Source organism: Sarcophilus harrisii, chromosome 2 (assembly GCF_902635505.1).
Source record: "Sarcophilus harrisii chromosome 2, mSarHar1.11, whole genome shotgun sequence".
NCBI classification, from domain to species: Eukaryota; Metazoa; Chordata; class Mammalia; order Dasyuromorphia; family Dasyuridae; genus Sarcophilus; species Sarcophilus harrisii.
In genome coordinates this window covers 303,941,834-303,957,940 of record NC_045427.1, presented here as the reverse complement: position 1 = coordinate 303,957,940, position 16,107 = coordinate 303,941,834, and the positions used below count along the sequence as shown (strand labels likewise).

The window sequence follows — 16,107 nt, the reverse complement described above, 5'->3', positions numbered from 1 at the left end:
AATTTCCTTATTATTTAAAATATTGTCAGGAAAAACATTAAGTTTTCAACTAGGCTGTGTTCTAGCTAAATAGCATTCCTTTCTATTCCCAATACCCCTAATTTTTGCCTTTGGTCATGTCTGGAATGCCTTCTCTAATCTTCACTCACTGGTAACTTAGCCATCCATCTAGACTCAGCTCAAATTCGACCTCCTCTACAAAGCATTATCTGGTTCACCCTTGCTGGAAGTGCCTCCTTCCCCCCCCCCCCACCCCAATCTCATCTCATAAGCAATTGATGCTTCTCATGTGCACTTGTGTTCTAATTTGTGTTATATTTATCTATGCCCCCAGGGCACGAACTTCTTGAGAGTAGAGATTGATTATTATGAATTTAAAAAGTATTAAGGGTTTTACTTTGTGACAAATATTAAGTGCTAGAAACAAATTAAAAGAAAACAAAACAAAAAACCTCTGCCTTCAAGGAGTTTATGTTCAAAGAGGGGAATAGGATAGAGAGGGTCAGAGAGGGGCATATTGGTGTTATAGCGATGATGAGTTATGTCATAGGCACCTATCCAGGAACAATAGCAGAGTTGATTTAATCATGGCTCCTGGTTATTGAATTGGGGAGGAGGAGGGCTTAGAGGAAAAAGCATAATACACAGATACTTGGTAGTTTTGTCAAAACGATTTAATTAAGAGAAAGGACATTTTCCCCCTCCCTGGAACATCTTGATGGAAAATTTGAAAAGTCACAATTATTTTCTAGGGGAAGAAAGAGTCATTAAACTATTCTCAAAATAAAGATTGGAATATGAACAAAACAGTACTTCTTCATTTAAAAATTATCATCTCTCTGCTACTTCTTATATTCCCATTTATCTTATTTGAATGCTTATCATCCTTAAGAGAGGGGAGCATAGTTTTGAAGGCAGAATGCTAGACTTAAATTTAGAAAATTTGAGTTCATGTGTCACCTATGATACTTACTGGCTATGTGAATCTCATGTTCCTTATCTATAAAAAGGGGGATAACCTATAATATTTATCTTCTAGAGTTGTTATGAGACTAATCTGATATAATATAGGTAAAGTGCATAACCAACTATAAGACACTAAGTAAATGCCAGTTATTATTATTATCATTATTATTAATTACCCTTAATATGATATTGACTTGATAACATTATGCACAGCCTTAAATTAGTAACTGCACTTACTTGGCTCTTTCTTGCTAAATTGAGGATATAACATACTGGAAAGGGGAGAAAAAAAAGACAGTATATTCCCAATCATGTTACTGTGTCTCCAGGGAGCAGAAGATGGGGGAGAATATTTACTTTCATTGTACAGAGTTAAAACTTCATTCTGTAAAATGGCCAAAGCAATCAGCAAGTGATGGAGTATCTCTTAAAAAGAAATCTGGCATTTAATTAACTTTTCAAAGTGCTGGTTCAGCAATCTCCATGTTTTACATTTTGAATATTGAACAAGCATCCCTAATCCGAACTGAATTACTTCTGGGCTTGCTGGAGTAGAGAACAAGAGAGCTACTATGTACCAGTCTCTTAAAGCTTCAACCCACTCATTTATTTGTATTGCATCCTATATAGGAGAAAGGTGGAGTCTCTGATTTTTGTGTAGGTAGATTTTCCAGGCCTCTTGCTTCTCTTCCTTTCTCTTTCTTATTTGCTAGCCTTTGATCCCCTTCCACTAGTTAATGAGAGGGCAGTTTAGGGAGGTGATATAAAATGTTCATCTGTCAAATCTGTTGCCACTTTGTGGGATGGTTTTGATTTGACAGATTTAAATTCTCCATATCATCCCGTGTGCTTCATAAATAACTGTGGAGTATTGAGATTTGACTTTAGTTCTAATAAGTTCAAATAGTGTCATAAAGCCTTAGGAGCATCTGAAAATCTTCTTCATAAAAATAACATTGTATATGTCATATTATCACACAGATGTTTCAGTAAATAAGGTGCAACTTGGGAAATGTGGTTTCTAATATTAGATTTACTACAAACCAACTTTCATCCTGAAAAATTTATTTAGCTTTTGTACCTCAGTTTTTTCCTCTGTAAAATGATTATTCATTCAGTAAGCATTTTTTTTTAATTGAGGCAATTGGGGTTAAGTGAGTTGCTCAGGGTCACATCAGTAAGCATTTTTGGTGCATTGTGCCATGTTGTGGGACAGATGTAAACAGAAATAAGATATGGTCCAGCTGCCTTCAAGAAATTTGTAGTCTAGTAAGTCACAGAGATTAGACTGTATAGATAAATACAAATTAGGAGATGGTGTGTTAGTGAAATATTAAGGTGCTAATCTTTTCTATCTCAGGGCATCCCAAAAAGCTTCATGGATAAAGTGGCATTTGTGCTGGACTTGAAATAATATCATTTTTACTTCTTGATCAGCAATAAAAAAAAGGTCTTTTTTTTTTTTTTTTTTCAAAAGAGAGGAATTAGAATCATTCCTTTTGTAAAACCCTGATATGGGCAGGAAATTTGATATGCAAATCAAAATTTAAAAAAACCTCAAGAAACACAAAGCTGTATGTGGTGGTACACATGCTGACCCCACTGATAGGCTGAGACTGGTGAATTGGGAGTTTTGAGCTATGATGATACTAAAGCTGATCTGGTGACCATGTGAAGTCCAACATCAATATGGTGAATTCCTAGGAGCATAAGATCACCAGACTCTCTAAGGAGAGGTAGACTGGCCCAGGTCAGAAAAACAGACTTAAGACTTGAGTGAGATAGGATGGGAGAGGGAAATGGAGAGGAAGAAAGAAAAATTAAAAGAAAAAGGGGAAAAGAGAGGGAGGGAGGGAAAGGTAGAAAGAGGTGAGGAGGGAAAGGAAAGAGAGGGAAAGGGACAGGAAGACAAAAAAAGGAAGGGAGAGAGAAGGAAAAAAGAAAAAGAGGGGGAAGAGATAGGAAGGAAGGGAAGGAGAGAAAAGGAAGAAGAAAAAAAGGAAAGAGCAAGGGAAGGAGAGACGGAGAGAGAGACAAAGATTTTTAAAGAACTTTCACAGTGAGAAAACAAAAAAACACTTATAGAAACACGAAAAAAGAGATTAAAATAAAAATAAATGGATAGGAGAATTGAATGAATGATCACAGACAAATGTCATTCAAAGAGGGATATTGGGATGTTGGGAAGGGGAGGATCTGAAATTATCATTGAATTGTATGAAAAAAGAAGTGAGGAATAAATAAGAGTCAACTGAGAAATGGTTATTAGACTGAACTAAATAGGTTTTTGTTGTTCAGTCATTTTAGTTATGTCCCACTCTTCATGACCTGACCCCATTTGGGATTTTATTGTCAAAAATACTGGAGCAGTGTGCCATTTCCTTCTCCAGTTCATTTTACAGATAAGGAAACTGAAGTAAATAGGATTAAGTTACTTGCCCAGAATCAACAAGTTATTAAATGGTTGAAGCCAAATTTGAATTTAGGAATATGTACCACCCACCCATCCACTGTCACTTAATTGCCTGAAGCTAGAGAACATGGGTTCAAATTCTTTCTCTACCACTTACTATAGTTGTGACCTTAAACAAGTCATTTCTCCATGCTTCAATTTCCTCATCTGTAATATGAGAGGAGTCAGTGACCTAAATATTCCTTCTGAGGTCCCTTTTGGCTCTAAATCTGTGAGCTTATGACTCAGCATATGTATTTTTTGTGAGTTAGGGACTTGAGGATCAAAGGGATAATCTGGTGATTCTAAAGAATTCAGGTAGTGAGTGACAGGACCTAGATTTGTCCTGGATCCTTTGATGTACTGAGATCTCAACATGCTGCTTCATTCATGTATAAATGAATGTTTCTGGGATTTCGGCTCCACATAGGAAGATCTTTCCAGCAAAGAGATTGGAAATAGAGGAGTTAGGGGGAGGAAGATCCAGAATCCCATTTTCTAGGTTAGGTGAGAAGAGGGTAAATCTCATATCATGTGAAATTATCAAGTTACTATATGCAAAACCTTTGAGGAGAAGGAAGTTTTAAGATGTTAAGGGGGAAATGGCAAAAAGTTGGAAGAACTTAATTAATTAATGCTATTCAAACTAAAGTATGAAAGGATGAGTTTATGGCAATAGGCTGATATTAAATTGGCATAAACAAAATAAACTTCATGGATTTAGCACTGGTTTAGAAGAGGAAACTGTAGTTAGAAAAGAAAGCATTATGGAATATTGGATAAAGAGTTGCTTTGCCTTCATGAAAAACTTAATTGTAGCTCTGCTTTTGAATATCTTTAGTACATATGTGACTTTTCCTCTTAATACCTCTGACAATTTTCTGAGACTGTAAATTGCAGAGAAGATTTGAAAATAAAGATAGGACTTGTGATTTCATTGACTGAGGGGATTTTGGGAGATGAGGAAATTTCTTCTACTAATGCAAGTTGGCACCTTCTCTGCAATCAGAACATTGCAAGGTTGTGACTTGCTTAGTGTCACAAGTATGTTGGAGGCAGAGCTTGAACCCATGTTTTAATGTCTTTGAGGTCAGCTCTTTCAACTATACATTCTACTATTCTGCTATCCTTTACTTTGATGAATTTGTTAATTAAATGAAGAAGAATAATGAATAGGTCATGTAATAAAAAAAACTAAGAGAAAATCAATAAATCAGCTGTTTCAAGTAAGAATAAAAAGAAATTGTGAAAATCAAAGGAGAAATTGAAACAAAAAGATTATTGCATTGATTTTTAAAAAAAAAAGACTAAGGGAGTAACAGGAACTTACAAAATTGATAAGCCATTCAATAATTTGACAGGAATTAAAAGAATATGAATAAATATCTTAAAAATGTGAAATTCCCAAATTAATAAAGCTACTCAATTTCAAAAAGAGAAATCAAATAGGCAATAGTTGAACTATTGAAGGTAAATTTCTGATCTAGATATATCTGCAAATGAATTCTGAAGAGTTATAGATTATTAGATTTAAGGATGAAAGAACTTTGAGAGGTCACTTAGTAATTACCTCTAAAATTTACAAACAAAGAAACTAAAGCCCGGTGTGAAAAAGTGATTTGCCCAGAAACACACAGGCTATAAATAGGAGAACTTGTATTGAACTTAAATCCTTTGCCTCCAAATCCAGATTAAAGAATATTTAATACCTAGGTTATATAAATGATTCTCAATAACAGAGTAAAATAACCAAATCACTTGAGGATAAAACAGATCAAAACACAGATTAAAAACAAACATGACTAATGAATGCCATTTAAAATACATTCTCTAGCTAGAGAAATTTATGAGGAGGCTATATAGCAAAAAGTCCAATAAGAGATTCATGAGAGCTTGATCTAGTATGGTGGCTGTTTGATGAGAGAAAAAGGGATGTATGTTAGAAATATTGTGGAAGTAGAACCAATTAGATTTGAAAATTGATTAGATATATAGGTGAAGAAGAAGAAGAATCAAAGATGTATCTGAGGTATTGATTGTAGGTAACTGGAAGAATTATGCTATCTTCAAGCAACAGAAATGGCAACTTTAGCAATCTTTAAGAAAAAATTATGGCTAGGTAGGTCCCAATTAGTTTGACAAATAATTCCCCTGAAGTGGTCACATATGTTCAAATCCACATTATTTGAAGTTATAATTGTACAGAATATGGTAATTAATTCCAGCTCAATGGAAAATTGAGTGTGAATTTGAAAAATTCTGCTATATCAAAGGATTCATTGTACTAATTGGAACCTACCTATTTTCATTATGATTCAGTTAGATATGTAGCAGGGTTGCAGTCATGGTTCAATATTAGTAAAATTGTTTACATAATTAAATTAATCATATAAATACTAAAACAAAAGATTTTATGATTATATCAATGTAGAAAAGGCCTTTTTAGTTAAAAAAAAAAATCACTTAAAAACAGATTGTGGAAAGACTTTTCCAAATGTGATTAGTATTTATCTCAGATCTAGAGCTAGCATTATTTGAATTAAAAGAAACATTATTAACATAATTAATAAGAGAAATTAAAGCTTCTTTGTAAGTTTAAGGATGAAGCAATGATGCTTCGTTTCTCCACTCTTATTTGACTTGTCATTTTAATTACTAACTGTGGCCATTAGACAAGAGAAATGAAAAGAACAAACATGACAAAATTATTCATGTTTGCAAGATGATATGATAGTTAATTTAGAAATCTCTTTATCCAATAAAATAAACTAATCAAGAAAATTGTTTTGTCCAAGTAGTGATATATAAAATATCCAGAAAACGATCAGCATTTTTTGTATTACTAATAGGAGAAAAGAGAAAAAATTCCATAAAAAAACTACAAAATACTTATCTGTGTGGAAGTTAACCTACCAAACTATAAAACAGTCTTTATAGAAATTTTTTAAAAAGAGAGAGATGTTAAAGATAATTGGAGAGATGTTCAATACTCATGGCTGGAAAAATGATTTTATTATGTAAGTTAGCCAACATATTTAATTCTATGTCAATACCACCAAGGGAAAAACTTTAAAGGAATAGAGAAGATATAAAAATTCATATGAAGAAAATAAAGTTATGAATTTTAAGAGGAAAAAAGAACAAAAAAGGCGATGGAGATGGTCTAATTATCAGATTTTTGGATATCAAATTATAAAGCAATAATTGTCAAAACTCTTTGGTACTAATTTTACAGAATTACGAGTATAGTATCCCAGTGATTCAGTAATTGTTACACTTGAGAACAGAAGTTACTTGAAAAATCTTTATATGAATTTCCAGAAAAACTGGAGAGCAACTTGGTGGAAAATAGGTATATACCATATCTTACACATTTGCTTTTGCCCATACTACTGAATTCAATATTAGCATAGGGAATTCCAGAGAGAAAATTCATTTTACTATTACCAATTGGCACATGTTCTGAAGTTTGTGGTTTTGGATAATTGCCTAGGAGCCTCTGTGTGTGTGTTGTGTATGTGTGTGTATGTGGGGGGAGGGAATAGTTTGTATGGAAGAAGCTGTCTGATACTCCACTTAGCCTGAGGGAAAGTCCATCATCTGGCTGGGATCAGTTCTATTCCCCCAGAAGTTACTTGGGGCAGAGACCCAAACTAATGAACCATGATAGAAGGAGGCTGAGATGCTTTAAGATCCAGTCTCCTAGGAAACCATTTCTCAGGGGGAGGGAGTTAGAAAGTGAACAATAGGGGAAAATAAAGGAAAGGGGATAAGGAGATTTAAACTCCCAAAAGAGGAAAACTCAATGAAAGATCTGTAGCATAAGCAAATAAGTCAACATGGAAAATATTAACAACAGAAAGAAATATGGCCTCCAGTTCAGGCAATGAAAATTAGTAAACAAACCAAAACAAAATCAAACAACCCAGTACTTAATTATTCTATGGAATTTGAGAAGAACAATGAACTACAATACATCATTCCTGAGTGAAAGAATTGCAAATTTGAAGAGCAGAATTTATGGCCTTTATAACAAGATAACAGGCAGTCCAAAAAAGAAGTAATAAAACCTTGAACTAGGAATGAAGGCAACCGTGTGATGGGGATGATGATGAAATGGATGTACTAGACTTTGTGTCTAGATAGAATCAACAATTCTTTGCAACCAGTTGAGTGTGGGAGGACAAGATGGAGAAGTCAAAAATGATTCCCAGGATTATTGGGTAGATAGTACCTAACATAAAGGAGGCACTTAATAAATATTTGTTGATGATTGTCTCATTAATAGATTGATTGTAGTCTCATTAATAGAAGTATGGAGATCAGAAGGATGGGCAGGTTTAGAGGAAAGATGAGTTTATTTACATCCAAATGACTGTGGCTCATGAATGAAGCCATATTCAAGTGACCAGTGTATCTCTTGGGCCTATTTTGACTAGACCTCCCTGATAATCCTTCCCATTACCACACACCCTTCTCTCCCCCGCCTCCCCTCATTCTCCCTGACAGAAAAGACCACTAGGTCTTAAAAACTCTTTCTCTTTTTATTTTTACAGGTCAGGAAGAAAGATTATTGAAGAAATAGAAGAGTAAGTTTTCCATAGTTTTTGTAGAATTTAATGCTATCTTATAGAGTCTTTGTCAACAGTGTATATTCTTAAACTGGACATGCTTATATGGACACTAGAGGCTCAAGCACATCACTTATAACACTAGTAAACTGTGCATATTGATTCAGCTATGTTCTGGAACTGGGAGAATAAACCTTGGTCTTAGGCCATGTCTCATCTGCTCTCTGGAACTAAGAGCATAGAGCTTGGCCCTGGAGTCCTGGGACGATGTGCCTTGGAAGTGTGAGTTCTGGCGAAGATGGAACATGGACATTCTGCCTCATTGAGACTGACAGGCATGATGAACCTGCATCCCACCTTTGCTATATTAAAGGATAGTTTCAATTCTAGTCTAATTTCACATTTTGTCAATTCAAATCTTCTCCCATGGTCTTTATTGAAAGTAAAATATGCCTAGTTAAATGTGGAGGGTAAAAAATGAGTTATCTGACTCTGTGACATTCACCTTCAGGCAGAATGTAGAATGATGGCAGAGATGAGTTTATTTTTATATATAGTATAGTGCTTTACTCATAGTAGGTGCATAAGTAAATCAAATTGAAGACAAGGAAGGATGAGAAACTCTTGGATTATTTGGCATTGGAACAAGAAGAAGTAGGAAAGGTAGGGATTTTCATTTTCCATTTCTGTATTTGAATTTTTTTTCTCCATTTTTTTTTTTTTTTTTTTTTTTTTTGGTGGGATGCAGCCAACGCCTCAGACAACGGAGCATGGAAGGATCTGATGATGGAGGAGGTGAGTCACCCTGTGGCAAATGGGTTACTACATGTAACTTGGATGACAGTGGAAAGGCAAGAAAGAAATCAAACCATAGCCAAAATACATCTGAAGTGTTAAATGGAGACATCAGGGAAGAAAGAAGTTGATTAACAAATCATATATTTGATCTCTCTCCACATATAAAACATACACACATATACACATATATATATAAATATATGTGTATGCAGAGAGAGAACTTATCTCTAATTATCCATCCAGTCATCATCCAGACATCCATTAATTTATCTGTCTGTCTATTGAGGTTATATCATATAATTAGAAAGAATATACAGATTCTTCCAAAATTGAGAGGCAGTCACTTTTGTGCATACAAGAGTTGCTGGAAATCAAGACACAGAATGAAAGGGAAAACATTAACAGTATCAGGGCCTCAACTTAGGTTCAAAGGCCAGGCCCAGAAGGAAAGAAGGTGAATCCCAGGTGAGATCAAAAAGCCAAAAGGTCAGGCATTCAGTGCACACCCTGGGACTATGGAAAAACCTAGGAATATGTCATCATAATTCTTCCTCTGCTTTCCAGTTTTCCACTTGATTTGAGCTAGAGATCTTCTGGCATCTCTTGCAGACAAGCCTACTCCTGGTTGCCAGATCTTGCTATATGACTTCACCCCAAACTCTTTCAGTTGCCAAGTCTCTCCACCCTCCTAATAATCCCTTATGACACTGTTAAATAAGGTGCCCTGTAATTTACTTTCCAAATCTGATCTCCTTAACATGTGTGTGAAATTGTCTTCTGCCAACATGGACCTGGCAGCTGTGCATTTCTGCTGGGCTCCAGCCAGGCTTTTGATCTGCCCATCTTCTCTGCTGTAGTCCTATCTTCTGTTTCAGTCACCAGACAGCAGCAGGACCAACTTTTCTGCCTTGACAAGGCAGAGTCCAAGCCAGGACATTAATGAAGTTGTTAAGAAACTAGCAGGACAAAAGGTATGGCTAACAATTCTATCCTGTCTTTAACTCTTGGAGTTGCAGTGATCCAGGAGCCACAAGATTTTAGCCAGGGTGAAGGGAGGTGTGCAAAAGAACAGATTTCTGTTGGCTTTGAGAGTCTTGTGACTGAGTGTTGGGTGAACCTTCTGATCAGCTGGGCTCTTTGGAAATAGGCTGCCAACATTGTAGAAGCTGATGTGTAGATTTTAGGAGTTCAAGATTAGGAAGTGTTGTGAGTTAAAAACAAAAACAACATTAAATTCAGAAAAGCAAATTTGCTGATGATGCCTTCCTCTCTTTTTCTTTTTCATTTTTCATGCCCAGTGCTATTAAGCTTTCCTTTCTATGTCCTTCTCCCCATTACCTTCAGAGGACTCCCAGAATCTTGCTTCCTCTATGAATCTGGTGAAAGGGAGAATCCACCAACTAATTCACACAATTTCTAACCCCCAAACTTCTAAATGTGAAAGCTTGCACATACTTGGAATTCAAGAGCTGCTGTGACCATGATGGCGTCATATGCCAGGTTTTTTGACTATTAGAGCCAAAGAGATCTCTGCAATCCAAGCCTTTGAATTATACATTAAGGACCAAAGCTTGGACAACTGGAGTGGTTTGCCCAGAATCAGCACTCTAACAATGGCAAAGTTGATACTAGACTCACTCATGGAAGACAGTAATTAAAATGTTATGATAATATCTAACATTTATATAGCATTTTAAGGCTTGCAAAGCACTTTAAAGATGTCTCATTTCCGCCTCACAACAACCTTGGGAGGTAGGTTCTATTATTTTTTCCATTTTATAGATAAGCAAACTAAACTAAGAAATAAATGCTTGAAGCTGGATTTGAATTCAGGTTTTCCTGACTACAAGACCAGTATTTTCCCTGAGCAGTTGCTTATAATAATTATGCACAGTTAGTGCTTTGAGGCTTAAAAAGTGTTTTTTACATGTTATTTTATTTGATCCTTGCAGAAATTATGGGCATTAACCCCATTTTATAGATGAGGAAACTGAGGGGACAGAGACTTAATGACTAGTCTATGGTCACTCATTTAAGGAAGTGTGAGAACTGGAATTTAAACCCAACTGTAAAAATTAGCACTTTTTTGCGTATCTAGTTCAGGCCATGCTACTAACCAGCTCTTTAACCTTGCTCCAGTTACAAAGTCTCTATGCCTCTGATTACTCATCTGTTAAATAAAACATGAAGAGATTGATTAGATGATTTTTAGGGTCTTTTACACCATTTATAGAACTATGAGAACTGTGTTAACAGTCACTTATATTTATGTAGTTTGTCATGTTTTTTAAAAAAGTTTAGTAAACAGATAATTAATAGAGAAAAAACCTCTCAATTAGCAAAAGAAAGGGGGGGGGGAATTTTTCATTTAAACAACCCCACAATATACAGTTAGGATTGAGGCTAAACTTTATGCCATTTACCTGTGAGCTTAATGCAGACTTTAAGAGAATTGTCAGCCTCCAAATCTTATTTTAAGTTGAAAGCCTTTAAAAACGGGCTAAAAACCCCGCCTAATTATTCTCAAGATTAATACTACCATTGCTAATATAGCATAAGTCTGCATAGCTCTGAAACAGGCTTGTTTTAGTATAAGGGCCACCTTTCTGACGGCTCCCAGCTGCCATACTCTATGTGGCATGAACCTCCTCTTGTGGTAGAACTCAGGAGAACCCTGCCTCTTTGCATCCTGGGTTACATGTTTTGACAGGATTAAATACAGTGACAACCTTAGGAATAATAAAACCTTATGACTAATTCCACCCAAAATGTTCAATTCCTAAAGGATGGGCTCAATTGAGTTACTTCTAGCCTAGGGCAATTGGGACTTAATTCAGTAAGTGTAGCAATCTGAGTGATCTGAAAAAGTGGAGTTTAAGGGTAATTGCTCAATTTTCTGTCTCTGTCAACAGAGAAAATGGGTAAAAGTGGCCGAACATGTCCAAGCAGTGAAGCTGGACGAGATCTGAGATGCTCGGCTGTCAGTGGAATGAGAAAAATGCTATCTGTAAGAGTCTATCTTCCCTACTCTCTCAGGCTCAGTTTTCTTCTCTACCCCTTCATCCCTGTCTTGTTGTCTCTTTCTTGTTCTTTGTCCTATATTCTCTGCTTCCTGACCATTTCCCATATATACCCTTTCCCCATAAAGAATCACTTTGGAACCTAGTCAACTTTAATTTGGAGAAATAAAAAAGAAAAAGAAAAAAGAATACTGAAAGTAGAAATAAAACTGGAATCTACATGCTTCTTTTCCTCTCTTAAGAAATGAATTTTCCCCCCTGGATTTCTCTTATTTTGGTATTTATAGTATGGTAGGTTTTCCTATTTGCTTTTTCTGTTTGTTAGCCCCAATGGTCTTTCATACTTGATCTTGAAATACAATGTTCCTTGAAGTTTCTCTATCTTGCTGTAAACACTAGTGTCTCTAGTGAAGTTCTAAATTAATGATCCTTTTGAAACTACCTTAAGTTGTATGTCATGTGCTAGAGAGAAAGAGGGAGAGAGAAGAAGAGAAGAAGAAAGAGGAAGGAGGGAAGGAAAAAGGGAGGAAAGGAGGGAAGGAGGGAGGGAGGGAGGGAGAGAGAGAGAGAAAGAGAGAGAGAGAGAGAGAGAGGGAGAGAGAGGAAGGAGGGAGGGAGGGAGGGACGGGGAAGGGATAACCACTTGTTTGGGATGTTATAGAAAGAATTCTTGTTCAAGTGAAGGATGGACTAGAATACTAGATGACATCTGAGGTTCCTACCAATTCTGTGATTCTGTGATTTCGTGATTCTCTTTTACTGTTCTGTATCATATGGTACTATTGCCAACCAACTTCTCCTAATATACTTTCTTCTCTCTTGGCTTCCTTGAAACAACTGTCTTCTAGTTCTCTGTTCATCTGCTAGTCTGATCATTCTTACTTAACCTAATTTGTTGGTTCATTGTTTTTCTTCTGTTCCATAAATGTAAATGTTTCCCAGCTTTTTCCTTATCTCTCTTCTCTTTATGTTGCCTCACTTTTAGTAATTTTTTCTGCTTACCTCTTCAATTATCACATCCATATAGATGATATATCTATCCTATCCATTTATGAAGTCCCAGGAATGAAATTCAAACTCATACTAGTTGTGGTGTTCTTCTTTTCTCAAATATAATGGTTCTCCGGGAGCAGGTTTCTTGGGGAGGTTTTCTGGAGGCAGCCTTAGTTTCAGTTCCAAGTAATAATCACCTCAAATGCATCCAGGTGTTAAAAGTTTAAATCCTTTATTGTCTCCTTCAAAATAGCCTGGTTAATTTTCTTAGAGGCCTATCTCCCTCCTTGGTTGCAAGAGCTCTTGTAGCTTGTCTGCCAGCTTCAGCCTCCAGCTCTCTCTGAATCCTGGTTCTGAATTTCCCGACTGAATTCTGGCTCTCAATCTCTTCAACTGACTCTTCCACTGACTCCTGGCTCTCAATATCTCCACCTGGCTCCTCCCTGAGACTGAGAGCTTCTTATATATGATCTCTTAAAGGTGTGAACCCAAAGGTTGACTCCTCCTCTGAGAGAATGGGATTGTGGGAAGTGTAAACTTGTGAATCTCATACTGAATCTGGAATTGTGAATCTCCCAGACTTGTGAACTAATGTGTGAGCTAATGTGTGAACTCTCAAAAGTGTAAACATAAGCATTGTTTCTATCAATTCCATTGAGTTAATACCTTGTAAGGATTCTAACAATTAGTATACACACATATGATTGCGTTATGAATGTACAAAAATATATACACATGTATATATATATATATATATATATATATATATATATACTTTTTTTATATTTATATACATGTTTATGTTTATTCATTTCCTTCTCTAGTTCATTTTACAGATGAGAAATTGAGGCAAAGAAAGTTGAGTGCACCCAGGCTCACAAAGCTAGTAAGTGTCCAAGGCCAAATTTGAATTCAGGAAGGTGAGCCTTCCTGACTCCAGGTTCGGTATCCTATCTATTATATTACCTGACTACTACTACTACTACTACCACTATACACACACACACACAACATATATATATATATATATATATATATATATATATATATATATATATATATATATATATATATAATATGTACCATATGCATATTTATATATACCTATTTCCCTCTTTCCCTCTCTCTCTCTCTCTCTCTCTCTCTCTCTCTCTCTCTTTCTCCATCCATCCATGTATACAATAGTCAAATCGACTAGATTTGTTTATTTATCTTCAGTCCCAGTTGGCCATTTCAACTTGAACTTTCCTATTGACATCTCAAACTCCACATGCTTAAAACCAAACTTATTATTTACCCCCTAAAACAGAAACTTATTTCAACTTCCCAATTTTTCTTGATGGTGTCATTACCCATGCTTAAAACATAAGAATAATCTTTGACCCTTCTGTCTTCTTCTCTGTATCCATTCCCTGCCTAAAATTAATTCCTATGTCGTATTGATTTTACCTTTTTCAACACTCCTTGAATCTTTTCCCTTCTCTTCACTCATATTGCCACTATCTTCATCTAAGTTATCTCTCACTTGGATTATTGCTGGAGCCTTCTAATCATTTTCCCATTTCCAGTCTTTCATCCTTCCCTTTAATTGCAGAAATAATCTCCCTAGTACATAGTAGATCATGTATTTGTTCCCATTTATGAATCTTCAGTGATTACCTATTGCTTCTAGGATAAAATACAAACTTTTTACTCTCTCATTAGAGCTTTCCATAGTCTGGTTTCAACCAATCTTTTTGGCTTTATTTCATGTTATTCCATGTTAGGTCCCTGAAACAGCATAAGAAGGAACCTTGGAACAGGTTTCAAGTCCTACCTATTGACTGTTTTATCCTGGACAGTTCTCTTTAATCTCTTAGTGTTCTTTAGACAGTTCTCTAAGACTATAACTGACAGAGAATGTGCTGACCTATATTGGTAGAAAGATTTTTTCTTATCTGAAAGTGCCCAATCTTAATGAAATCACAGGTCCAATCTGTATCTGTATCCTATGCATTCTAGCTGATCTGGTTTGTTTAACCTGGCATTTGATTGTGTTTATCCATATCATATTCCTTCTTATCCTTGCCTGTTAGTTCAACCTATACTTGAGTAAGACTATCTTCCATAACATCATTTGATGAATGGTTTTCCAGCCTTTGCTTAAGACTTCTAATGATAGGGTTCCCATTTCTTCTAGAGGCAGCCCATCTCTGCCTTTATGTAAGTCACTTACAAAGATGTTCAAACAGCCCAGATGCCTGAATCATTGCATTCATGATATGGAACCATCATGACTACTTTTTGAATCTAGCCATTTGGTCAGTTCTACATCCAGCTAATTGGGCTATCATTATCTTTTTTCTCAAGAATAGCATGAGAGATTTTTTTGTCATAAGTTTGGCTAAAATCTAAGTAAAGTCTGACTACAATATTTCCCTGGTCTGCTTACAAGTGTAATATAATAGTTCCATCAAAAAACAAATTGAGATTACTTTAGCCTGATCTGTTTCTAATGAAGTTAACTGACTCTTTGAGATCTTCGCTTCCTTTCCTTGATGTTTATTAAATTTTCTTTTAATTTTTCCAGAATTTTGATGGGAATTGGAAAGAATTCTAGATTTGGAGTCAGAGGACCTGAGTTCAAATCCCATCTCCTCCATTTACTCTTTGGGCAATCTTAGGCAAATAATTTATCCTCTCTGGGTCTCAATTTCCTTACCTATAAAATTAAAGGGATTGAACTAAACTTTAGATCCCTTTCTTCCCTAAGTCTATGAAACTATTTACAGAAGTCAAACTTGATGGACTGTAGTTTGCACATTTGATTCTCTTCCCTTTTCTTAAAATTGGAACAAATCTGATCTTATCCAATCACTTCTTCCATTTAATGCATCCTTCATAGATGTTGAAAGTGGCCCAGCAATCACACCTATTTCTTCTTATAATAGTTTGAGATGTAATTTTTCTGGGTAACATGAACTTACCAAGGGGTAGCCAGTTCTTTTGTTATCTCCCTTCTTATATTATATCTTCCAAGTTGCCATTTTTGTTCTTTACTTACAGTCCAAAGATCCTTTCCTTTGGCAGAGAAAACAGAACCAAGATCAGAGCACAGGATCTCTTCCTTCTTTCTTCCATCCTTTATTATCCTCCCATATACCCAAGAATTTTATCATTTACAGTGCCCTTTCCTTACAATAAGACTACATGGTAGTTAATAACAGCTTTTATTTTTACCTATTTTCCAAATGAGGAAACCCAGAGTCATAAAGATAAAGTTCATGATTATACTTATACTAAGTGTCAGAGCCTTGGCTTAAACTGA

At 35.6% G+C, this 16,107-nt stretch overlaps 1 protein-coding gene across 1 annotated transcript in view; it reads left to right on the top strand.

Moving 5' to 3' along the window:
• Positions 1-16,107, top strand: part of IFT43 (intraflagellar transport 43) — a 116,285-nt gene that overhangs the window by 76,999 nt on the left and 23,179 nt on the right. Inside the window, exons 4-5 of the mRNA XM_003756213.4 lie at positions 7,975-8,007; positions 8,738-8,784. Coding sequence (XP_003756261.1) covers positions 7,975-8,007; positions 8,738-8,784 — 80 coding nt within the window. The remainder of the gene's footprint in view (positions 1-7,974; positions 8,008-8,737; positions 8,785-16,107) is intronic.